This window comes from Natator depressus, chromosome 1, assembly GCF_965152275.1.
Source record: "Natator depressus isolate rNatDep1 chromosome 1, rNatDep2.hap1, whole genome shotgun sequence".
Lineage (NCBI taxonomy): Eukaryota > Metazoa > Chordata > Testudines > Cheloniidae > Natator > Natator depressus.
The window spans coordinates 183949066-183975587 of NC_134234.1; the positions used below are offsets into that span (position 1 = coordinate 183949066).

The window sequence follows — 26522 nt, forward strand, 5'->3', positions numbered from 1 at the left end:
CATGGGGAAATAGTTTTACTTTGGGTAATGACACATCCACTCCCAGTCTTTATTCAAGCCTAATGTAAAGGTGTCCAGTTTGCAAATTAATTCCAATTCAGCAGTCTCTCATTGGAGTCTGTTTCTGAAGTTTTTTTGTTGTAATATTGCGACTTTTAGGTCTGTAATCGAGTGACCAGAGAGATTGAAGTGTTCTCCGACTGGTTTTTGAATGTTATAATTCTTGATGTCTGATTTGTGTCCATTTATAACAAAATTCTAAAAGAGCTGTCATCTTTGCGGGACAGCCCAGAGCCTCATTGTCTGAGTGCTCCCTAGAGTCAATTGGAATTCCACCTGGGGGGCTCACAGGGTCATGCATCTCACTCCCACCATGACTATTAATATTATACACTGGGTACAGTGCAATCCCTACGTTCTTGCTTGTGTGAGAGAAAGAAAGAGTGTGGGGCAGAGAGAGACAAACAGAAATTCCATATTTGGTTCTTAATGAGATTCTTTGAATATGCCTATATAATCAGTTAGTGTCCCCTTGCAGCCAACTGCAGGGGCACTGGAACAATTTTTTATAGTGGGGGTGCTGAGAGCCATTGAACCAAATTGTAAACCCCCTGCACCCCTAGTTCCAGCACCTATGGCCAACTATAACTAATACACAGTATTTATATGTATTTGCAGGTTGGCAACTGAGGCATTAGGCACCTTTCAGAATCTCGTCTGGAGAGACTGTGTGACTTGCTTATGGTCTCGCTAGAAGTCTGCAGCAGAGATAAAAGAAAAGGAGTAATTGTGGCCTCTTAGAGACTAACAAATTTATTTGAGCATATGCCACAAGTACTCCTTTTCTTTTTGCGGATACAGACTAACACAGCTGCTACCCTGAAACCTGAGCAGAGCTGTTTCCAGTACCAGCAGCCTAGAACCTCCTGTGTTCTCACTGACGTCCTGCCTCCTGTCGGTGACAGTCAAATGAGCAGCGTTCAGTTAAACTAGCAGTAAATTCAGGAGGCCTGTCAGGTTCTAATGCAGCATGCAGTTGCCCTCACCCTCATAACTGAACTGAGGTCTGCAGGCCAACTAGGAAAGTGCTTGTGCTGGTACTCAGCCTAACGTCCTGTTGCCCCATATAGGAGTTAACTCCCCACTGAGCAAATGGAGCTGTTGACTCCTCTCAGAGCTACCGCCTCAGGCCGCCACGGCAGCATCACTGACACCCCGCTCACAGCTGGCTCCCTTTGCAATGACAGGGAGCTAGAGGCGCAGGCTGATCATGGAGGGCAGCTCAGGCTCTAGCACAAAAGACACACACCTGCGTGGGTGTGGGTAGCCTGGTCCCCCTGGGCCAACTAAGCTCCTTATCCCCCCATACTGCATGTCCCTGCGCGCCCGCCCCACATTGTCCCCGCTGGGCACCAGCAGCCCCTGCCGGCACGTGCCCCCGCGGAGTGTGGGCGAGCTAACTACTGCTCCCAGCATGCCCTGCGCCCATGGTTCGGAACCGCAAATCGAGACTACAAATCCCAGCGTGCCCCAGGGCGAGAAGGCGAGTCCCCTGCTGGTGCCGCACTCGACTCTCTCTCTCTCTCTCTCTCTCGGAAGCCCGCGGGGCGCGCACCCCTGGAGTCCTCTCTCACCGGCCAATAGGAGAGAGGTGCACGTGCCGCCTCGTGGCTCCGTCGGATCCATGCGCGCGCGGGCTGCTAAACGATATGATTGGTTCTTTCTTCGCGGAGCGGGGGGGCGGGGCTGAGAGGGAGAGGATTCGGGGAGGCCGCTGACGCGCGGGCGGTAAAGCAGCGGCGTCCGGCCCGGGCTCAGAGGCCTTGTTGGCGGGCTCGCCCCCTTCCCCCTCCCCCCGCCATGCCGAACCGCAAGGGCGCGCGCAACGCCTATTACTTCTTCGTGCGCGAGAAACTGCCCGAGCTACAGCGGCGCGGCCTGCCCGTGGCCCGCGTGCCCGACGCCATCCCGCTCTGCTCGCGGGACTGGGCGGTGAGCGGGGCTTGGGCAGGGCCGCGCGTGGGCTGCAACCCGGCTAACCCCGCGGGAGGAGCGGCCAGGGCTGGACCCCCCACATACTCTCATCTCGGGACGTGTATCTCCCCCCCCCCAACCCCGGGCGTGCATCTGCCCCCATCACCACCACCCACCGCCCAACCCCAGGTGTGCACCCTCTCCACTCCCCCCCAACACACACCCTCCAATCCCGGGTGTGCATCTCTCCTCTGCCCCCCCCAACACACACCCTCCAATCCTGGGTGTGCATCTCCTCCCCCCCCTCACCCTCCAACCCTGGGTGTGCATCCCCCCCAGCACCCTGGCCCAACCCCAGGTGTGCATCTCTTCCCTGCCCCCCAAGCACACACCCTCCAACCTCAGGCATGCATCCCTCTATACCCCCCCAATTCTGGGCATGCATCCTTTCATACACCCCCCCTCCCCCAACTCTGGGCATACATTCCTCCCCTCCAACCCCAGCTGTGCATCACCCCCATGCACACATGTACCCTCAGTTCCGGGCATGCATCCCCTCTGTACGCCCTCCTCCAATCTTGGGTGTGCATCCCCCCCCCATACACACTCCAACCCTGGGTGTGCATCCCCCCATATACACACATACCCCCAACCATGGATGTGCATCACCCCCATACACACACAGACACCCAACGCTGGGCATGCATCACCACCATACACACGTTCCCCCCAACCCTGGGCGTGTATTCCCCCCCATACACACTCATCCAGCTCTTGGTGTACATCCCCCCCATACACACACACCCAACCCTGGATGTTCATACTCCCTCAACACACGCATCCTCCAATCCTGGACGTGCATCCTCCCCACCAACACACACACCCTGCCCCAGATGTGTATTCCCCCATTACCTTCTCCCAACACCTACCCCTGGGCATGCACCCCATCTACAAGTCCTTCCTCTCTCCTCCCCCTTCCCGCCCCGGGCACACACTCCTCTATACCTCCACACAAACACTCCATCACTTTTCCATGCTGCACAGAGATCCTCTCTGGGATGAAATGTCTTCCTCTTTAGCTAGAGAAAGGCAGGAGGAAATGCTTTTTCTCTTTTCTGTTCATGGTGTTTGTTATGTCTAATCCGAGTTGCATGTTTCCTGACTTAACTCAGTTTTAAAGGGACTCTCTTGCGGGGAGTGGGTAACTGGGTTTGAGCTGCCCAATGTGGATCTGACACTATTAAGATGTAAATAGTAGACAGTTCTTTGATATGTTAAGTAGAAACATCTTTAACTATTAAAGGGATTTAAAATCCAATTCTCTTCACTATTTATACTGTTTTAATTTTTTCCATGTTATTGGTGAATCAGTGAGGTTTGTCTCGCTTCTAGGTTTTCAGTACTGAAGTTTCTAAATTATAAATAGTACAGGATAATGAAAAATTATTTCACTTAGAATTTTTTTAAAGGGACACTTTAAACAAAAGTTTAAAAATGCTTATTACTAAATCTAAAATTTGGGACAAATATGCCATTCTTTAAAGGGGAACAAAAACAAGTCTGAATATAGAAATGTAATTTTGCATTTTTAAAAATAGATTAAAATCTCGATCCTTAATTTTAAGCATGTATGTCAGTGTTTGCTGGATTTGATCTATGGGAACAAAACATTTTGCCAATACCTAAAAGCTAGTAAGTGAAACTGACCAGTCTGGTTTCATGGCCCAAGTTGAAGAAAAGGCAAAATGTTAACAAATGGCATTAGTAAAAGAGTGAATTAGATTACTAAAATTCTTTTATTTATACTCGGGCATAAATACTCAAACTTATTTGATCGGGCTCCCCTTTTTTGTGTCTGTAGTTGTTTAGGCCTCTGCTCTCACCACACTGGTACATATACTGCTGCCCAGCTCTGAAGTCAGAGTGGATGCCACCCTTACTTCTCTGCTGCTGCTGGCAATGGTGCTGCCTTCAGAGCTGAGTGCCTGGCCTTTCCAGCTGCCCAATTCTGAAGGCAGAGCGGCTTCTCAGCCCCTGCCCTCGAATACGTTCTGTTCCTCCTGCCCCCTTCCCCCCCCCCAATTTGAGAACCTCTGTGCTAGGGTGTGGCTAGTAGCACAAGATCGGTGTGTTAAAATGTTCATTAACCTGATTTTGGCCCTTAGTCTTGCAGCTTTATTAATAGTGCATAATCTCTCCCCCAGTGCCCACTTTAATATTTAAAAAAAAACCCAACAATCTCTTTCTACTAAGAAATTCACTTGCCATCTGGCCCTAATGGTGTATCAGCCAGTACTGGCTCAATCCAGCTCCATAGCTGCTTTATCTCACCTACTCTAAGCCGAAGACTACTTATTCTCATAGAACTTTCTGGATTCTGGAGCAAGTTTGTCTTCTTAGAAGGAAATGGTCAGAAAATAACTTATATAACAATTTTATTCACAGTTGTTGACTCAGGATGAAAAGGAGAAATATGCAGAGATGGCTCGTAAATGGAGAGCAGAGAACTCCACCCAGGCATCAGTGAAACAGGTAAATGGGAAGGTAGAAGAAGAAACCTGGAATTTGGAGTGGGCTGAATAAGAGGAGTAACAGTTGCAGGGGTTGGTCAAAAATTGTGGCACACAGGGCCACCCTAAAAACTTACAAGAAGCCTACCTTCTGCCCCTTTTCCTTTGTTAGTGTAGAAATATGCATGGCTATAATATTAGTTTGTAATTGTATCTTCCTTGGTAGTCCAGAAATGTCTTGAATTTACCAACAATGTAAACCTATAGTTTACCATCACCCTACAACTACTCTTAAATGGAGGAGAGAGCCTGCAGTTCAGTATTCTGCCACACTGTGGATTTTTCCTCCAGAGTCTGCCTTACTCTGGATTTGGGGTTGAAGCATAACTTTCAAAGCTCCGTTTCTGACAGCCGGCTGCTTATCTGTCCTGGGACAAAGCAAACCATTACTGTGGAATGCTGCTGCTGCTGCAGAGTCAGGCGCTTGCGCGTGTGTGTGAGAGAGAGGGGTGGGGGCTGATGTCGGAGTTTCCCCCTGCCGCTGTCTGAACTTGCAAGACAGCACGCTGACACACTCTCTGCCCCCCAAAACCCACTGTCTCTCCCCCTGCATACACACAACGCAGTCCCTGTTACGCTCCACCCCCTTCCCTCCCATTTGAAAAGCACGCTGCAGCCACTTGCACACTGGGATAGCTGCCACAATGCACTGTTCTCTGTGGCGTTGCAAGAGCTGCTAATGTGGCCACGCCACTGCGCTTGCAGCTGACGGTGTGAACACATGGCAGCGCTTTCTTGCTGCTGTCTCTGAGGGCTGGTTTAACTCCCGGCACTCTACATCTGCAAGCATAGCCTTCCACTAGTGCAACTTCTATATATAGTTTATTGACTGTTGTCCATTTCAGGACATAATGATTTTCTTCTTAGCTCTGCCAAGTAGCATATTTTTATTGTGGTTCTTTATATGTATGCAAGAAGACAAGATCCATACCTCAAAGAGCTTATCTGTTTCCAGTTTAAATTGGTAGCACAAAATTTCTCTTAAATGGGTCAGAACAAAAAACAATCCAAGCAGAACCCTGCTTTATGTTCCATGCAGTTTCACTTTATGGACAATATCTTATTTACTGGTGTAACTCACAACTGGGTTCCAATTATGAGGTGGACTTGTTACCCGGGGTTCTTTCAACCCAAAGCTCTTGGTAATTTTTACTCTGTGCGAGGTGGTGTCAGGAAATAAATCGGGGAGACACGGCCGTCCAACCGATAGATGGCTGGCACAAACAGGACAACACAAGAATGCTTTCACTTAAAGCTAAACTTTACTTCGTCTCAAGCACTTATACACACGTCTGCAACAGGTTAGTAAAACACCCCCAACCCTTGATAATTACCAAAGCTGAGTCTGGCTCTCGAGTGGCACAGCGGCAGCCCATCTGCTAGTGGGGAAAACAAGATGCATCCAGAGGGAGAGTCCAGTCCTGAAGAGTCCCGCTACCAAACTTTTCCCCCTTATTTATACATTAGTAATAGAATGACATGTCCCTTAAAGCAAACGTGTTAAGTAAGCAGTTTCAGTGGTCAAGTGGGAGGTTCCTTCTGATTATCGATTAACCAGGTGTGGGTTTTTCCACCGTTTGCACCCTTGAGGCCCCAATAGACATTCCTGGGGCACATCCTGCTCTTCTAAGATGCATATATCAGCAACTTCAACACAATTCTTATCAGGAAGGACGTGGTGTCAAGCTGCCCTCTCTGTGGCACCCAAAAAGTCCCTTCCCCTCCTGCCTTGGTTAAGCTAAGCCTGCTGGCTTGGCTAATTTACAGCCTGCTGACTTGGCTGCTTTTAGCAATAAGCCATAGTGGTTTCAGGCACTTTACTGGTTTGCCAAAGTCTCCCCATACAGATTGTACCCTTGAATTCTTACTAGGACATGTGTCTTTCCCTGGGAACAGCAGTTATCTAGAACGCTGATATGTGTTAGTGATTCTGAAAACACTAAGTAGTGCAAGAGACCTGATATCTCTAAAGGGTGGTCATGATTTGAAGAAACTCTCATAACATGTTATCTCAGTAGGTAATGAGACTTGGATCATGCTTCCTGTGTTGGGAGGTCTTGCAGGTGGGAGAATGGGATCTGTCCTCCAAAACATTTCTAGTTACAGCTTATCTGTCAGGAAGGGGAATGAGGAAGACTGAGTCGGTACTGCGTAGCTCAACACAATTGGTCTATGGATCATGGTGTAATAGATCAGAACTCTCCCAGTGTCATCTTCTAGAGATGAAGTGTTCTTTAACTTGAACTACCACTCTCGGGTCTCCTGGTCATAGTAGAAAAGACAGTTAATGTGGGACACCTTTGTTCTCTGGGAATGGACGTGTCTGTGTCTATATGCTGGCTACTCTTGGAGTCAGAGGTCCTGGCATCATTCAGGAGATAAAAGTTTTTGAAGATCCTGTTAGCTTCTTACCAACTTACAGAGGATTGGTTTTCAGCTTTCTTGCAGGTGGCCTAAACTGATATCAACAGGCTGAGTCTAGCATACTTGCTCCATCCAGCCATACCTCGGTGCATTCTCTCTGACAACTCAGCTCCTGTCAAGGTGGAAATCTGTAGGCAAGCAAGTCTCAAAGCAAGTGGCTTGAATCACTTTGTCCTCAGTGGCCTTCTCTTTGCCAATGGATGAGATCTGGTGTGTGTTACCTATGGGCCCATAAACCCCTTTACTTGCTCTGCACAAGAGCTGTCTGAATACTTCCTTAAGTCATCGTTAAACTGCTTTTCATGAACAAGTGACCTTGTCAAAGACACGACAATGTCTCTCCAGCCTTTTTTCATCAGATTCATTTGAGGCTTGACATTTTGAAACCCCTAGGTCACACTGTCTGGAGTGGCTCACGACTGAGTGTGCCTACCTCAGGGGAGATGCCCCAAACTGGTGGTGTGTTCTAGAATTAGATGTCACCAACCAGTATTAAATGTGAACTCCTGGATCACTATAATAGTCTTACCATGGAGTCACAGACAGTCTCCCAGACTCTCAAGCCTGTCTTGCCACTCAGACAAACTGCAGTTAGTGATAAATGGTCACTTATACCAAGAATCACTCCACGTTCAGGTTGCTTCCAGTCCCAAGAGACCAGTCATTCACCCTCAGGTCAATTGGTACCCTAGATCTTACACTAGAGACAACCGCTGTAGCCAATCCTGTAATGAATTGTTTAAGGTTATGTCTACACTATCACTTTTGAAAAAAACACCCCTCTGAGTGACATAAGTTACACCAACAGAAGCGCCATGTGGACAGCTCGTTGGAAGTGGTTTAATTATGTTGATGGGAGAGCTCTATCCCATCAGCATAGAGTGGCTACACAAGTGATCTTACAGCGGTGCTGCCGTAAGCTTGCTCGTGTAGACATGGCCTATAGGTTTGTTAGCTAGGAAAAAGCAATATGAGAGTTATTTGCAGGTTAAAGCAAGCAATAACACACCAGTGAGTTACCATTTAAATCCTAAGAGTGACAGAGTTCTAGTGATCTGTCAATTCAAAGGGTCTTTCAGGGCAGACTCAGGGGTAACCGCTGGGAATCTCTGCCTCAGCTTAGAGCATCTGGCCCTGACAGAGTTCAAACAGCGAGGAGAGAGATGGAAAATTTTCCTGTGACTGTTTTATTTCCTTCATTCAACTTCCATGCCAATAGGAGGAGCTTCCTTGCAGGTAGCGTTTCCCAGGTGTGAGAGAGCCATTAACCAGTCCTTTGAATTGTGATGGTCCTTGATGACCCATTTGATTTTGATAGTCCTTCTGAATGGGTGGGGGGTGATTCCCGGGACTGAGGGCATAGCTACACTGGAAACTTCAAAGCGCTTTTGTGGGAGCACTCGTGTAGCGGTGCTTTGAAGTGCGAGGTGTGGTCACACAGGAGCGCTGGGAGAGAGGTCTCCCAGCGCTCCTGGTAATCCACCTCCACGAGGGGATTAGCTCCGAGCGCTGGTAGCACGGCTCCCAGCACTCGGAGCCTGTTTACACTAGCACTTTAAAGCGCTCTGACTTGCTGCGCTCTGGGGGGTGATTTTTCACACCCCGGAGCCAGCAAGTTAGAGCGCTATAAAATGTAAGTGTAGCCAAGCCCCAAGTTTGCAAGGTCAGAGCAAATGTTTTTAAAGTTATACAGACATTACAAATGAGATTAATGCATGCAGCAACTTACAAGTGTTTCAGAGTCTTAAACGCTAAATATATTCTTATAAGACTAATACCTATTTTGAGCAAAACTTACAGGTGACCTGGTCTGGTCTCCAGCTACAAGGTTGTCAGTTCTTATCTAATGCCTGCAGCCTGGATAAGAGCTGGCATCTGGCCTGTCAGTGGCATACCCTGTTAAAAATCTTTGGTGTCACATAACAAATATGATCCTGAAAAAGCTAAAGAAAAGTTCCTTTTGAGCCTTTCAGTACTCGGAGACAGAAGTTTTGTGATAACCATCACCAGGAAGTGTACTATCTCTACTCCTAGGATGCTTTCAGGTTTTAATGACTAATCTACCTTTATATTACGTTTTACAAAGTTATAGTGGTGGTACAGAATCTTCTGACAACATTTCTGCCCAAGAAGCCAACTTCCACTTTCATCCTGCCTACATCCTTCGCACGCATGCAGCCCCATCCCGGCGAGGCCCTTCTCTGCATACTTGACTTTCAAGATCCTGGGCAACTTTACTTGGGGGAAAATGAAACCCTTAGGTGAACTTTTTTTGTTTTGCTAATCACTTATCTCTGAGGTGTGGGGGGAAAAAAAATCTCTCTTCAGTCATACTGAACTCTTTCCTAAAGTAAGGAGAATCCAAACAATTCCATTGCTTATAATTTCTTTTTTGGGATGTCTTTACTGAATTTGACCAATTTTTGGAGGAGTTCTTCACTGGTATACATTCTGGTCATGTTCGTGGTTAAACTTACTATTTCAGGACATCCCTTGAACTTACCTCCTCTCCAGTGTTGGGAATGTGCATTAAATAATATCTTTAAGGAAGAGAAAATTGCTTACCTTGTAATTCTGCTTCTCCGGCAATGTTGTCATGCTTGTGCACCTCAGAGTTTGAGGGGTTCAGTTGATAATGTAATGTGTCCTTTGTTCACACAGTGAGCACTCACTTCTACATTGTTGATTACATGTTCTGAGAAGGTTGACTTCCTCTGTACTAAAGAAAAGGAGCACTTGTGGCACAGACTAATACGGCTGCTACTCTGAAACCTGTCATGTTCCTCTGTACTGTTTTCTTAAAAAAAAAAAAAAAAAGAGATTGGTGTAAGGGAGAAGTATGTAGGTCTCTTACATATAATTGAAGTTTGAGGAGCTCTTCCTTCCACATTTTAAAGGGAGCTAGTTTAAATGTTCTGTGGCCTCTAATGTTCCTGAAATTAGAGCATGCTCTGGGGGCCAGAGCTCTGAGGCCAGCCTAGCGGTGCATCAGAAGGTAAAAAACCCTAAGAGTAATGAGAATCTTTTCATGACTTGTACTGGAGACACAAGACCCGAAATTGAGAATCCTGCATGATACCTTCAGAAAAGCAATAGATTGACATTACTTCCCTGCTTACCCTGTAATTCTAACTTCTGAAATATTGTGTAATAATGACTAATAAAGTTGATGTGAAAGAAATTATGTCTTTAGCCTGCTCTTTACAGGCTTTTCAATTGGGGGAAAAAATGGAAAACTGTGTTAGACTTTCATCCCTTCCCCTAGGATGTGTCTATAGGCTTGGGAGATGATGGCTTCCTTCTGTGTGACAAATCTAAACGTGGATGAAATGCCCTTCTGTGGATGCTCTTTTTTTAATTCAGAGGCTTGGCTATAGTTCTTTCTGTGTCTTGGTAAATTGGTGTGGGCACCACTAATATCCTTTGTGTCAGAGGAGAAAACATGCCTGCTAATAGTCTGCCTGCATACTGCAAACTGCCTGCATACTGCAAACTGTGGTCAGGTGGGTTTAGAAGGAGCAGTGCTGCCATCCATTCATAGAGGGCAAAGAAGTAGCTATATTATGGTCCTTCTCTGACTGGAGGAGCAGACTATATACTTAACTCTATTTTGTCTTCTCCAGCCTCCCCATCAGATTTCTCCGGTTCCTGCACCACTGCCCATGCAGATACAGAGAAGCGCTTCTGTTCCAGATGCCACCAGTCTTTCTTGGAAGAATGATCAGGGTAGAGTAAACCTAAAGAAGCTTAATCCTAAGGATCTCATAGTGTTGGATGACTTCCATAAGGAGCAGAATTGCTACATCTGGCTTACAGGCCTTACCTGGGGAAAGTGGGAAATTCATGTTTAATTTAGATCTGAATATATTTAATATGTCAGACAAAAACTAACTTAGTTAAAATAACTATCCATAAGTTGTCCTACAGTAACAAAGGATTTCATAATAGAAATGTAGTTCATAATGGTCAGGGGGCAGTTTCTGCCCACTAACGTCTGGCTGTACCTCCTTTTAAACTTAATGGGAGTTGCATGTACATATTTGAAGAGAGAATAAGGCTCTTAATGTCTGTAAATGGTTGGAGATAAACCGAAGTGAACTGTTGCAGGAAAGCATTTCTGTTGTAACTTCCGTTTCATTAGGGATGTCAAGGTTCCTCCCCCACTCTGAACTCTAGGGTACAGATGTGGGGACCTGCATGAAAAACCTCCTAAGCTTATCTTTACCAGCTTAGGTCAAAACTTCCCCAAGGTACAAAATATTCCACCCTTTTGTCCTTGGATTGGCCGCTACCACCACCAAACAAATACTGGTTACTGGGGAAGAGCTGTTTGGACACGTCTTTCCCCCCAAAATACTTCCCAAAACCTTGCACCCCACTTCCTGGACAAGGTTTGGTAAAAAGCCTCACCAATTTGCCTAGGTGACTACAGACCCAGACCCTTGGATCTTAAGAACAATGAACAATCCTCCCAACACTTGCACCCCCCCTTTCCAGGGAAATGTTGGATAAAAAGCCTCACCAATTTGCATAGGTGACCACAGACCCAAACCCTTGGATCTGAGAACAATGAAAAAGCATTCAGTTTTCTTACAAAAAGACTTTTAATAGAAATAGAAGTAAATAGAAATAAAAAAAAATCCCTCCTGTAAAGTCAGGATGGTAGATACCTTACAGGGTAATTAGATTCAAAACATAGAGAACCCCTCTAGGCAAAAACCTTAAGTTACAAAAAAGATATACAGACAGAAATAGTTATTCTATTCAGCACAATTCTTTTCTCAGCCATTTAAAGAAATCATAATCTAACACATACCTAGCTAGATTACTTACTAAAAGTTCTAAGGCTTCATTCCTGGTCTATCCCCGGCAAAGACAGAATATAGACAGACACACATACCCTTTGTTCTCTCCCTCGTCCCAGCTTTTGAAAGTATCTTGTCTCCTCATTGGTCATTTTGGTCAGGTGCCAGCGAGGTTACCTTTAGCTTCTTAACCCTTTACAGGTGAGAGGAGATTTCCTCTGGCCAGGAGGGATTTTAAAGGGGTTTACCCTTCCCTTTATATTTATGACAAGGGATATACAAGGCCTAGTCCAGACTTTGGCTACATGTGTGCTTATGTCAAGTATAACAGGGTAGGGAGTTTTTAGATGTCTGAGTGGAAGCTCAGAACAACAGTATAGACACTGGATAACAGGACAGCCTAGCCTGGGAGAAAGCTATTGTGTCAGCCAGTGCTGTACTTGCACATTGGCTGGCTGGTGTCTTATTAAATAGAACCCTGAAAAGCCAATCTGTTCCCATCTGCATTTCCGTGTAAAACTGATACTGAGATCGGCATTGACTAGCAGCAAAGGAAACACTCAGAGCACTGCCACAGTGCACTTCACCCTGCCTCTAAGAAGCTCTAGTATAGTATACAGTAGCACTCACAAAATGCTATAAACAGTCAAGCCACCAGCCAAGATACATAAAACTTGTGCAAGCACTGAGTAAAATCTTATTGAAGAGAGAATGGGCTAGGCTGGGGGTGAAGGAATACCCTTCATCTCTGTTTCAGTGACAACTACGTATAGTTTTCACTAACTGAAGTCAATATTTTAGTAGTTTGGACCTGTTGCTATGCTAAGTCTATGAGCATTCGTTCTTGTTTGTATCATACATAACCTGTCACATATTATTGCTCTGTTATTTTAGAGGTGAGCTTTCTCTAAGGGCTCTTTGATTCTTTTCAGCCCCTCCACAGTGTAAAAGCACTATATCCTTTGTTCAGTCTGCCTCCTGCTGGATTTGGTTGAAGCTTAATGTGCTGTTTAGAGTTCCTGGTATCGGTGGCATTTCCCATCCCTACTTAAAGAGACAAAATGTTGGAGAGCTTTATTGGAGGGAGGCATGAGTGGTGGTGTTGATGGATTCCGGGGCCTTGGCATTCTTGTTAACCTGTGCTGTGATATTTACAAAACAATACCATCTGAATTAACCTGGAGGTGAACTGTGACCGCAGAATCTCCTGATTTATGCAAAAGTGTCCTTTTAACGGTTACCTTGTCCTCCCACATGTTTCGTCCAATTGTTATCCTGTGTCTTTACTCAGTTGTGTGGCCTAACATAGTGGGACCTTGATCTTCGATTGGGGCAGATAAGTGCTGCTGCAGTATAAATAATAATGTTCACTGGATGCAAAAAGACTTGCTTGTTCTCTCCTCTAGTGACCCCTGAAAATTTCTCCTTCCAGCTGTGCTTGGGAGCATCTTCTACTTCCTGAACATTTACAGTCATGGAGAGCTGCCCTCTCCCTGTGAGCAGCGCTTCCTCCCTTGTGAGATTGGCTGTGTCAAATATTCACTACAGGATGGCATAACAGCAGACTACCACCGCTTTGTAGATCCTGGTGAGCCTTAAGGGACGGAGGGGAGGAAACTCATCATTTCAGTTGTGTGGAAGGATGAAGACTTTCTAATCTCACTTCTCCCAGACCAGTTCAAGTTTCTAGCATAAGACACGGTCCTGTTTCCAGATGTTGAGCATTTTAGGTAGATAGTAGCAGCATAAATGCCTGTGGTTAAAGCTGCCTTCTACTAAAGTCTGCAGAAAGGTGGCCTTTGGCATCCAGACTGAGTGAGAACTTGGAGGGTAAAAGAAATCTTGTGAGAAAGTAGTTGAAATAAAATCCTTTACGAAGCTGTCTGGCCATCAGCTGGAAGAAAAACTACTGTGTAGGTGGGAGGCTGCACGCTTGTGTATGTTGGATTTAATAGTAAAATGCATTTGCCTAGATGGGGCCAAAACACAGAGGTATGCAACAGGTTGTAAAATGTGTGTATTGTGCAGCGTTTGTGCAAATGAGTATAGCTAAGAAAATGTTTTAAATAAGTGGACATTCATGGCAGTTATGCAAGGACACACGATGATAGATAAAGCTATTAACTAAGCTGTTAACCTGTTATGGGATAAGAGGGAAGGTCCTCTCATGGATTGGTAACTGGTTAAAAGATAGGAAACAAAGGGTAGGAATAAATTGTCAGTTTTCAGAACAGAGAGAGTTAAATAGTGGTGTCCCCCAGGGGTCTGTATTGGGACCAGTCCTATTCAACATATCCATAAATAAAGGGGGTAAACAGTGAGGTGGCAAAATTTGCAGATGATACAAAAGTACTCAAGATAGGTAAGTCCCAAGCAGACTGCAAAGAGCTACAAAAGGATGTCGCAAAACTGGGTGAGTGGGCAACAAAATGGCAGATGAAATTCAGTGTTGATAAATGCAAAGTAGTGCACATTGGAAAACATAATCCCAACTATACATATAGAATGATGGGGTCAAAAGTAGCTGTTACCACTCAAGAAAGAGATCTTGGAGTCATTGTGGATAGTTCTCTGAAAACATCCACTCAATGTGCAGCGGCAATCAAAAAAGTGAACAGAATGTTGGGAATCATTAAGAGAGGGATAGATACCGTAATAAGGCAGAAAATATCATATTGCCTCTATATGAATCCATGGTATGCCCACATCTTGAATACTACATGCAGGTGTGGTCGCCCATCTCAAAAAACATATATTGGAATTGGAAAAGGTTCAGAAAAGGGCAACAAAAATGATTAGGGGTATGGAACGTCTTCCATATGAGGAGAGATTAATAAAACAGGGATTTTTCCGCCTGGAAAAGAGACGACTAAGGGGGGATCTGATAGAGGTCCATAAAATCATGACTGGTGTGGAGAAAGTAAATAAGGAAGTGTTATTTACTCCTTCTCATAACATAAGAACTAGGGGTTACTAAATGAAATTAATAGGCAGCAGGTTTAAAACAAACTAAAGGAAGTATTTTTTCACACAACGCACGGAGAACCTGTGGGACTCCTTGCCAGAAGATGTTGTGAAGGCCAGGACTATAACAGGATTCAAAAAAGAACTAGATATATTCATGGAAGATAAGTCCATCAGTGGCTATTAGCCAGGATGGGCAGGGATGTGTCCCTAGCCTCTGTTTACCTGAAGCTGGGAATGGGTGGCAAGGGGTGGATCACTTGATGATTACCTGTTCTGTTCATTCCCTCTGGGGCATTGGTCACTGTCGGAAGACAGGATACTGGGCTAGATGAACCTTTAGTCTGACCCAGTATGGCCGCTCTTATAGCACAACGAGGTATTGTTCATTATTTAGAGTTTGTATATCTGTTTCTTGCTTGATAATGTGTATTCTCTCTGCCCTCTTGCAGGAGTGGTGCCACGTGGCTTTCGGTTTCATTGTCAAGCAGCAAGTGAGTATCGGAGGAGGAAAGGGGTGGGATGCAGGGTTTGGAAGTTTCATTGGTTTGTGTACACCAGTCCTTTAAACATTTGCCTTGCTTGTGAGAAGTGATGCTTCTCTAAGAGCTATGCATCTCGCGTCCAAGAGAGAGACGGACACTAGAGCAAACTGCCTGAGGGATTTCATAATGCTGTGTCTTCCATAGACCATAAACTCTTCTTTGTGAATAACTAGTCATTAAAGAACCTCTGACACTTCTAATTAATGATGGTGTCTTATCCAAACGTCCATTATGGGTAATCATGTTCTGTTGGCTATGATCTGCCCTCCCACACGGAATTCCAGTTAGCTTCAGTATTACTGTCCTAAACGACTGTGTAACTTCAGTGCATGATGTTTCGTAGCTGTCGTTTCCATCTCTGAGGTGGCTGTATTTCGGTACTGGGTAAAGCATCTCCCCCGTGTGCGTGCGCATAGCTTGTAAAAAATAAATAAATAATAAATAAATGGATAAATGGATAAAAAAATACACTGGAACCTTGTTTTTTCCCCAAACTGGAATATGCTAATATAAAGTATCATTATTAAAGAGGAACCTCTAGAAATACAAACCTAATACTTCTCCATGCAGCATTGACATTCAGCAAGTAAAGTATTCCTACAACCCTGTCGGTTGGCCCTCTGTACTATTTTGACTTCCACTGCATTGTTTTTACCTTTCCCTTATATCAGCGTTTGAGCAGTGTTTATAGATTCCAGTTAGTGGACTTCCTGTCCCTACACACACTGCTAACGGACACAGCTCCTGCCTCCCTTTATCAAAATACTTGGGTAACTCTCTCTTTAAAGCAGCGTAGGGCTCTCACCTCAGATCATCCCAGATCTTTGGGGAAAATAAGTAGGTGCATGTTAAAGGTGAGGTTCTGGTGGGTGCATGAATCTTGCAGATTTTACCTGTGGATGGTAGGTGGGACTGGGAATAGAGAAAGCAGTGTGTTTCTTTAAAAAATAAAAAAAATGGACTACTCATATCCCATTTTTCTCTCTCCTCATTAACCTCTATTAGGTGATGCCACTCACAAGATCCCCATCTCTGGTTTTGAGCTCTCGACTGCTGGTCACCCTGTTGTGTTACGTGAACTTTACACGTTTGTTCAGCCAAACTGCGGCAGATGGCCACCTGTGTACTGCAAGGTAGAATCCAGCCCCGTCCAAGTTAGGGCAGTCCTTCAAAACACAGTCCTATTGTAGTTGCCCAAAGAAGCCTTTATAGCAGGGGTAGGCAAGCTTTGTGGCCCAAGGGCCACATCTGGGTGGGGAAATTGCATGCAGGGCCATGAATGTAGGACTGGTGCAGGAGGGAGTGTGGGAGGGGGTGTAGTGTGCAGGAAGGGGCTCAGGGAAAGGGGTTGGAGTGCAGGAGGGGTGCAGCGTGCGGGAGGGGGCTCAAGGCAGGGGTGCAGGAAGGGGTGTGGAGTGTGGGAGGGGGCTCAGAGCAGGGGGTTGGGGACTCAGGGCAGGTGGTTGGGGTGCAGGAGGGATGCGGGGTGCGGCGGGGACTCAGGGCAGGGGGTTGGGGTGCAGGAGGGATGCGGGGTGCGGCGGGGGCTCAGGGCAGGGGATTGAGGTACAGGAGGGGTGTGGGGTGCAGAAGGGGGTTGGGGTGCAGGAGGAGGCTCAGGGTTGGGGTGCAGGAGGGATGCGGGGTGCGGCGGGGGCTCAGGGCAGGGGGTTGAGGTACAGGAGGGGTGTGGGGTGCAGAAGGAGGTTGGGGTGCAGGAGGAGGCTCGGGGTTGGGGGTGCAGGAAGGATGTGGGGTGTGGCGGGGGGTTCAGGGCAGGGGGTTGGGGTGCAGGCTCCCTGCCTGCCCTAGCCCCGTGCCTCTCCTGGAAGTGGCTGGCACCATTTCCCTGTGGCCCCTGTGGGGGGCAGAGGGCTGCGCGTGCTGCCTTTGCCTGCGGGTACCTCCCCCGAAGCTCCCATTGGCCGCGGTTCCCTGTTCCTGGCCAATGGGAGCTGCAAGGGGCGGTGCCTGCAGGTGCGGGGCCGCAGGGATGTGGTGCCGGCCACTTCCGGGAGCGGTGCAGGGTCCGCGGCGCCACAGGGGTGGCAATCCTGCAGGCCAGATCCAAAGCCCTGATGGGCCGGATCCGGACTATGGGCCGTAGTTTGCCCACCCCTGCTTTATAGTATGGGTGGGGAATCTTTGGCTTGCTGCTTAATTTAATCCGGCCTGCGGCAAGTCTCCGTGTCGCGGGCTGGAAGCCCCAAGCTTCGGCGCCCCCCGTGGGGGTGGAGCCGCAAGCACCAGCTCACCCCGCTGCGTGGGGAAGCTAGGGTTGCTAGGCCATTAAAAGTCCGGTCAGCTCCACGCAGCTCCTGGAAGCGGCTGGCATGTCCCTGCAGCCCTTAGACGCAGGGGCAATCAGGGACACTCTGCATGCGGCCCCCCCCCAGTGCTGGTTCCACAGCTCCCATTGGCTGGGAACTGTGGCCAATGGGAGCTGCGGGGGCGGGCCGCATTCACAGCACAAAGCCTCCTGGCCATGCCTCCACCTAGGGGCTGGACATGCCAGCTGCTTCTGGGAGCAGAGTGAAGCCAGGGCAGGCAGGGAGCCTGCCTTAGACCCACTGCGCCACCGACCAGGAGCCACGTGAGGTAAGCGCTGCCCGGTCGGAGCCCACACCCTGAACCCCTAGCCTCAGATTGGAACCCCCTCCCGCACCCTAATTGCCTCCCAGAGCCCGCACCCCCTTCTGTACCCCAATCCCCAGCCCTGAGCCCCCTCCCGAACCCAAACTCCCTCCTGGAGCCTGCACCCTGAACCTCCTCCCGCACCCCACCCCTCTGTCCCAGCCCTGAGCCCCCTCCTGCACTCTAAATCCCTTGGCCCCAGCCCGGAGCCCCCTCCTGCACCCCAAACCTCTCATCCCGAGCCCCACCCCAGAGCCCACACCCCCAGGCGGAGCCCTCTTTTGAGACTCAGGGAGAACTTTCAGGAAGAGTGGCAGTGGCTTTGTGCAAGAATTAAAGTAGCTGGAGAAGATGGTTTAGGAATGGCAGGGGGGCAATAACTAAACTCCACTCCATACCTGTAGTTGTGTTCTGGAGCATGTGACAGTGAAACGTTTTTCTCTCTAGTCTGATGATTGGTACAGAGTCAACTGGTGTCTGAAATGGATGGCTAAGGAAGCAGGTGAGAAGTAAATTTTTTAAGACTGCAAGGAGTCTTAGTATCTCGGCAGCGTCTCCTCTGTCCCACCTATATTTGTCAAAGTTTCTGCCATTCCTTCTCCTCTTCTTGACTCGGCCTTCTCTGAATAACAGGCACTGAGAACCAGCTGGAGCTTCTCAGTGTGGAAAACCTGGTGGTGGAACTGTACCAGCGGAAACTTGGAAAGGAGCCTTCCAAGACCTGGGTGCGCAACCTGCTGGATGTCTTCATGTGGGATTACTGCAGTAACACTAGGTATGATGGCATTGGCTTATTTCCTGAACAGGGAGATGTTATAGTGGTAACTATCTGTTAGCCAGGTGCTTTAAACTGTCCCTCAGTGCCCTGCACACATACACCTTTCTTACTTCAGTGTTAGGTTAGCTGAAAACTCTAGTCTCATCATTAAGGCTGGTCCTCCTTGGATCATAGCTCAGATGTGGCTGAAGGAAATGCGCTCTTGGACAGTATGTCTCTGATTTTTCAAGTGTAAGCATAGGTTTGAAAGCTGTGAAGCAGAGGCTTGTGGGTTTGACTTGAGAGTGGAAAGGGGTGAAGTGAGAATACTTCCATGTGCTTGTGTTTGAGAGAGAGAATCTCAAAATACGAATATCTTTGCTTCTTTGAATTTCACAAATCCATTAAAATTGCACTAAGAAAAGGTTTGGAAGAATGTTTGCTTCATTAATAATCCATTGAATTATAGTAGTCAGATGTTTTTATTTGTACCCAATAAATTAAAATACAGGAAAATTATCGGAATTATACTGCTGGACTGTACATCCATTTCTGTCTGTCAAAATAGTTTTTGTTTATTTTAATAGAGGTGCTTAGATTAGAAATCAGAGCCAGGTTCTTTTGTTTCATCCATGAAAATCCATTGACTTCACTGGGTTTTCATGGATATATCTGAGCAAAACACCTTATATTTGAATAAGATTCAGTTGTAGTATATTTCTTGCCTTACGTTCATTTTTTGAATGTGTATCATGGACAGCAAAGATAGGCTCCTTAGTTTCACTTTCAGGTTCTCATGCACTAGCACAGTGCTGCAACATCTGGGCTGCAGATGCTGCAGGGGAAGTTTAAAGTGACACTGTCAATTTACTTCTGACATTTTACGTGCTATTGTTATAGGTAACAACTAAGACTGTAAACTTTATAACTCTAAGATTATAGGAGAGAAATATCTGTCTGGTTTTGAGAGTTTTTGATGGCACTCTGTATAGTCAGTGTCACTGTTTCCTTTGTATAGTCATTTCCCCCTGTTTGAGTGAGTCATTCACACACCAACAGGAAAAAGAAACTGTCCTTAAAAAAAAAAAAAAAAAGGGGGGGGGGGGGGAAACAGGTATAGTACCAAAAAACTACTTTTAAGTCTTTGAAATTAAAAAGACTTCAAGTGGATGGTTTTCCTTAAATTCCACTCTTCTTTTTTTAAGAAGAAAGAGAAAATTTCTATGAGGTTTTATAAAACTACAACCTGTTAGCTTGGGTCCCTAAGTTTACATTTAGTTATGTGACATGGTCCCTTTTTAAAATTTAACCTATGTTACTTTTGGGCACCAAGACTGTGCCAGGAGTTTTCTAGGTCTGGTTTTAATTACACTGATTAGGAGAAAGGGAGGTTAGCATCAGCCAACAGGTTTCTAATCCAACTAGATTAATTATATCCATCTAAATTAAGGGTGTAGTTTTGTTTCTATTATGAACTCAGAAGAATTTCAATCTGCACTTAGGTGCAAGTGGCATGAAGAGAATGATATCCTGTTCTGCGCTTTAGCATCCTGCAAGAAAACTGCGTGAGTACTGTGAAGGGGATATGTCTGATATGTTGCAGACAATTCTTAGCTTCTGGACTCTCTAGCCCTGTGCATCTGGCTTCTCTACTCCTCTGAGGAAAGTTGTTCCCAAGTTGTCTTTTTCTAATGGGTTCCTTATCTCTATAGGTATTTCTTCGTTAGTGTCTCTTATTCTTTTCTGTAGTCTGAATATTAGCAACATGATCATAATATAATGTTACCCCATGGTATCAGTGCCTGCATAGACGGAGTTTGACTTCTATATTTGTGGGGGGCAAGGGGCTTAATACTATTAATAGGTATAGGTCTAACTTCTGGATTTATCAATTGTTAGTGGTACTTAAATTAGTGTATTTGAAATCACAAATACAGTTTACATTCAGTATTTAATCACCCTTAATGTTTTGTTTTGACTTAATTATTTGCCACATTTACAAGCTGCCACTTTAAAAATTAACATTTGCATAAAAACAAATTCTTGACTAAACAGAAACAAGTACTTTCATGTAACTATGAATTATGTCTCCCTGGTTTTAGAGATACGTAAATGTGCAATGCACACATCAAACAAATCCATTGGTAAAGCCTGTCCCCTTTGCCCATCTGCCTAAACACATTCCACTCACATTTAACTTTTCCTGTTCACTCTATCACTCACCTGGGCTTGACACAGTCAATACAGTAACTGCGCAGACCCTTGGGAAGCAGCTCAGATCTTGTGTTCATTTGCTACAATGTTAGCGGCGCTGATTAGAAAGTGGCTCCGATGTCTAGATGCCTGTGTTTCTGGTTCAAGTCTCTTATTGTATAGGCTAGTAAAATTGAAAAGGCCCCAAGCTGGAGCTATGCTGTGAGGCATCAGGAACTGCTCTCCTGCCTTCCCCTTGCGCAGCCCAGGTGGGGATACCGACCGGGAAGCACCGAGGCCCTTGCGTCACCGTTCGCCACCCCAGATGTTCCTCCGTGCCCCCTAGGAGGCTGGGGGTGGGGGCAAGTAGCAACACCAGGCGCCCTGTGTGTCCAGCTCAGTTTCCCTGCCTGGGCTGTGCTGAGAGGCATCAGGAGCTGCTCTCCTGCCCTCCCATTACACAGCTCACATGGGGAAACTGACCTGGATGCACAGAGCGCCTGGTGTCACCACTTGCACCCTCTTCCTCCCCGTCCCTGCCCAAACATTTCTCCGCAGGGAGGAAGCAGGGCCAAATAGAAAGGCGCTGTGCTTTTTGGAAGTAAAAGTAGGGGTAATTTAGGCAAATATCCATTTAAATAATTGCATTATCTCCCCAACAATTGGATATGGTAGCAGTCTTCCTGTTCAAACTGATTTAATAATGCAGTGCATCGTTAAACAATAGTCATGTTTCATCCTGGGTGATGGGGGCAGTGATTCCTGTAGCTTCATGTATAATTTTTAAAGAAGATTGGCCTTTTTCTGGATGAAAGGATGATAGGATGTAGTCCTCATATCTCACCTTCCCTCCCCCCCCACCTCAAAGTATTGGTGATAGCAGCTATTCCTTCTGTATGTCTTTCACTGTAAAGTGGGGTGGGGCTATGCTGCCTTTGTATATAAGAAATACAGTACAGAATTCTTATCAGAACTCTTTTTTTTCCTTTGCTCAATGTAGTTATTGCATCAGTAACACTCTTGCAGGCGTGTATGGAGTCTCGCTCACAACAGCTCACCTACCTCTGCAAGACTATGAGTCCAGCAACAACATAAATCCCAAGATGGTGGTACTGGATGCTGGACGTTTCCAGGTCATCTTCTTTGAATTTGTGCTGAATTATTTAGGCTGCTATGACTACTCTTTTCCTGAAGGGGGCCTGGTTTCTTCCTGGGGCAGTGGAGTTGACCTTCCAGTGTCAGATTGGCTATATTCACTTTTACAGCAGGTGACATCCTTGTTCATAATGCACAACGGATATTTGGAAAGCCAACCAGGAAAGTTCTCCACTAGCTGACTAGACCTCTTTCTGAAGTTTGTCCCAACCCTTTGCTACAAAAGCTCTGATCTGACTATGAGGTCCTCCAAAATATGCCGGCACAAATGATTCTTCTAGAATAAGAGGCAGGGAGAATTAACCTGTTTAAATCCTATGCAAATAGGCATCCAGATATTCTGTCTTGCCTAAATCTTTACCCAGCACCCTTGGGTATCGTGAGTAGGTGTGGTGGATGCTATGTGAAAGAGAGCACTTGTCTGTTCTGAAAAGGGGGTTTGAATTTTTTCTGCTACAGAAGCTGAGGGCTCAGAATCCTGGTTGTAATCGATACTTCAGTTCTCCAGTTCAGAAACAAGGTGCTGCCTCTTCTGCTGGTGAGTTTGAGACTTTCAGATTTGGGAAAGGAAAGAATGAGAATTAAGGTCTTTATCAGATGACTGTGGCACTGTCCTCCTCTGCCCACCTCATCTCTGGATACAGTAAATGGCCAGATCGTCACAATACCTCCCTTGGGTGGTACAGCTTCAGCTCATTCATGTATACAGTTGTAGATTTGATTGAACTCCTAATGTCTGACCTTAACCAGATGAGCCTGTGCCAGTTTTACTGGAAAGAATTCCCAGAGCCAAAAAGGACTCCTCCAATTCATTGTGTTCAACACTCCTCGTGTGCTGTTACCTCCAGCTTCCTACAGCTCTTCTTTCTCTCAGCATACACCAGGGTTGAGAGAGGACTTCCTGTGGGTATTTGGGGTAGGGTTGTCTTCCCAACACATCCTGTTGTATAGAAAGTACAGTACATACAAACTCAATGAATCCTTGTTGCAATGTGACTTCCATTATAAACTTGACTCCTTGAAAGTCTGCCTTTTGGGGGCTAAAACATTGTTTAGTTGGTCAGAGCCCAAAGATAACATTTATTTTATGGAAAATGCATCTGCTCAGGTACTTCTGAGTTAAGTGAGCAAGGGAAACAGATCTTCTTCCTAAGCCACAAAGTATGACATTTGCACAAGGGTATCTGAAATGTCAGATCATGGCTAGTCTTCAGTGAGGGCTAGTAGCTGTGAGTTTGCAAGAAAAACAATTTAAGTAGTCTTTGTTTAAAATCTTTTTTACTTCATATACAGTCTTGCTACATTTCAAGTTGCAGTATTGTGGAGTTGGAGCAAACACTCTTTACTTAGCTCACAAAGAAGGGATTTCTTTAAACTTTTTTGGTTATTTTTATTAAATCAGTAAAAGAAAAGCAAAACAACTGAGAACTTTTCCTTTTTATAAATACTCTTGGCAGTATTAACCCACATGTACAGCATGTACTGTGCCAAATTCTGTTCTAGCTCCGTATAACCCCACTAAAGGCAGTGGTTTGCTTGGAGCAACAGACAGTGGACCAGTTGCCGCTTTTCAAGTTCAATAGCTGTGTGCAATGTGGGTGGACTGACATTGCTAGAAGAACCTAACTCTTGCCTTTCCAGGCTCTTTGTCCTTAAATGCTCAATTTTAAGATTACTCTGATGAAGATTTACATTTAACTTGTAACTTTACACAAACGCTCAGACATCTGAATACCTCATAGAAAATGTGAAAGGGCAAAAAGCTTCCATCAAACTAAGTTTCCATACCAACCTAAAGAATCCTATTAGCAGCAAGATAGTTGTCAATAGCATGTTGCAGCTTGGGTCTGCACCCAGGATGAAAGCTGCCGTTCACTCCTCCCTCAGATCTGGTCTGTCAGCTATCTGCAAACTCTAGCAGACATCACTGTCTCAGCACTCTGTTCACACTTTTAAGGCTGATTTCCTTTACATCCATAAGGGCTAGAGAATTAGGCTTTGTGTACCTTATTTGCCCTGTTTCCAGCCAGTGATGTGGCTGCATTGATGCAAACCCCTAGTGTAGATGGGGTAAACTAGGACTTGCTGTGTTGCAGTTTACCACTGATTGAAACTAGAACAGACCAGTACCCATTAGGGATTTGAGTAAGGGCAGTCAAAACAGTGACTAGAATTGATTCAATCCTTTGTGTAGACCAGGCTGGAGTGGGGAGGGATTTTAAATGAAAATTTAGATTCTGGAGCACAGGATGGCAAACAGGGAAAAATACCAGTTCTTTGAGCTGCCTAATCCAACCCCTGCACTAAAACCATAAACTAAAAGTCCTGAGCTTTTTCCAGAGGGACGTCACTGATGAACTTGGTGTACATTGAGGACAGCATTTCAAAGTCCAAGAGTCTGCCTCTTGGTTAGGTCAATCAAACGGTGCAGCCTCACTAGTTTGCAGCTGAAGCAAGGGGACATAGGACAGCAGATCTCTTGAGTTATGAATGTTTTAAATGCTGATTGACTTGCAAAATGTACTGGTTAATTTCATAGGTGAACATCCCTCTGGAGTGACGTCGCCATATAGAACAAGCACCATGCGAGGAAGAGGAATCACTCGCTTGCTGGAGAGTGTCTCCAGACTTTCCAAGTCCTCCAGCAACTGAAAGCCCACCCGGCCTCCTAACCTTACCAGGAGAACTGCACATCCTGCTCTTCCCTATTCCCATGGTAGTCTGGGACTTCACCAGATTGCCGTTGCTTTGTCTGACCCTGTATGCAAAACCCTAAAATACATTCCCCTTCCCTTGACCCAGTGTAACGGTTCCCCTAGAATGATGACAGACCCATTGACTGGAGGGAATTTTTCTTTCAATTAGAAGAAAATCCTGGTTTTGTCTATAGAACTACTTATTTTGAAGGGAACTGGCAACTTCTTGCTCTCTTGACTAAATGCAGTCTTTTGGCTTTTCTTTTGTTAGGTAATGGGAGGAGAACTGCAAGAAAGAGAGGGTGATGGTCAGTAACTGCATGTTAAACGTTCTTCTGGTGGTTAATGTAGCATTAAACATGTTGTTTGAATGATTTAGTTCTTTAATCTCCCTCTCTCCGTGGTTTCTTTTCGACCTCCACCCCTCTGTTAGATGTTGGCAGACAGTCGTCTCCACATATAGCCATATAACAGGGCTTGGCAACCTTTGGCCTGCGGCCTGCTAGGGTAAGCCCCCTGGCAGGTCGATTCAGTTTGTTTACCTGCCATGTCCGCAGGTTTCGCCGTTCACTGCTCCAGGCCAATGGGGGCTGCGGGAAGCAGCGGGGGCCAAGGGACGTGCTGGCCGCCACTTCCCGCAGCCCCCATTGGCCTGGGACGGCGAACTGCGGCCAGTGGGAGCTGCGATTGGCCGAACCTGTGGACGCGGCAGGTAACCAAACCAGCCCACCAGGGGTAGCCCTGGCAGGCCGCATGCCAAAGGTTGCTGATCCCTGCCACATAAAATAACACGAGGCTGGGAGGCATTCTAGTGCTGAAAGACTGGGTGGGAGTGTCTCAAAGGGGTACTGCCTTAAATTCTTCATGAGTGGAGGGATGGATTGAATAGTTGAGTTGGGGAAGTAAATAGACTAAAATACTTGGTGTAGAAAATCTTCCTTTTGTCTTATACTTACTGTGAAAATATGGTAGGAGTCCTGTTCATGGTCTGTTGGGCATTGACAATATGCCAGGGTGACAGGGGTCTTGGCTTTTCTGTGTAGCTCTGCTGGCGAATACTGGTGTTACAAACTGTATCATCAGCTCCTCAAATCTTGAGGTTCATAACAATGTAGTATAACCTCTCTTTTCAAAGGAATCCCAAACCCATTAGTCTGTTGCACATGTCTGCAGGCACACTTTCAGACTCCTAGCAGGGCTGGAGTGACTGCTGACTATTAGTATTTTGGAGTACCTGTAAGAATGAGAGTAAATGTGGAAACTGGGATGCTTTATCACATTGTGTTGGAGAATTGGATGCCAAACCTCTGGGGGGCAAGGTGTCTTAGCAGTTTCCTGAAAAGTTGTCTGTCTTCTGTAAATTATTTTTTTTAATCTTGCGTTTTGAGGCAGTTGCCTGTGGAAATAAACAAGTTCTTTTTTTTTCTTTAAGTTCATCTGAGCTGCTTCACAGTTTACTCCAACTGAAGTTGCCAGTATGTGCTAATTCCATAGCAATTAATGGTGATGTTACAAAATGGATTGCATCCCTAGTAGGAAGCAAAATGCAGATAAGTTAGCTCATTCCATCAGGCACTTAAGAAATCTTTAATGTGCTTACCCTTATAATTATAAGGAGCTTAGATACCACGGTGATAAGTGTGGGATGAGTGCCTGGCTAGGTATTGTTTCATCTGGAAATTAACTTCAGTTGTATGGAGGCTATCCCTCCAATGCACAAGATCCCTGAGCTGCCTTGATACCGCCTACCTGGCAGACCAGCTTATTTGCCCATGAAGCTTCCTCGGATGATTCCAAAGTCCATG

The 26522-nt window shown here is 45.9% G+C and overlaps 1 protein-coding gene across 2 annotated transcripts; it reads left to right on the forward strand.

Moving 5' to 3' along the window:
- The first annotated feature begins 1538 nt into the window (after positions 1–1538).
- Positions 1539–25288, forward strand: MAEL (maelstrom spermatogenic transposon silencer). Of its 2 annotated transcripts, none has more exons than XM_074972170.1 (12): positions 1539–1651; positions 4420–4506; positions 10592–10694; positions 13206–13361; positions 15190–15231; positions 16288–16415; positions 18364–18418; positions 18550–18691; positions 20176–20238; positions 21867–21999; positions 22481–22559; positions 24561–25288. In XM_074972170.1, the coding sequence occupies exons 2-12, from the start codon at positions 4456–4458 to the stop codon at positions 24671–24673; spliced, it is 1065 nt and encodes a 354-aa protein (XP_074828271.1). In that variant the 5' UTR covers positions 1539–1651; positions 4420–4455; the 3' UTR covers positions 24674–25288. The 2 variants fall into 2 exon arrangements, with proteins under 2 accessions (XP_074828271.1, XP_074828262.1); XM_074972161.1 differs by lacking the exon at positions 1539–1651 and adding an exon at positions 1844–1992.
- The last annotated feature ends 1234 nt before the right edge of the window (positions 25289–26522 follow it).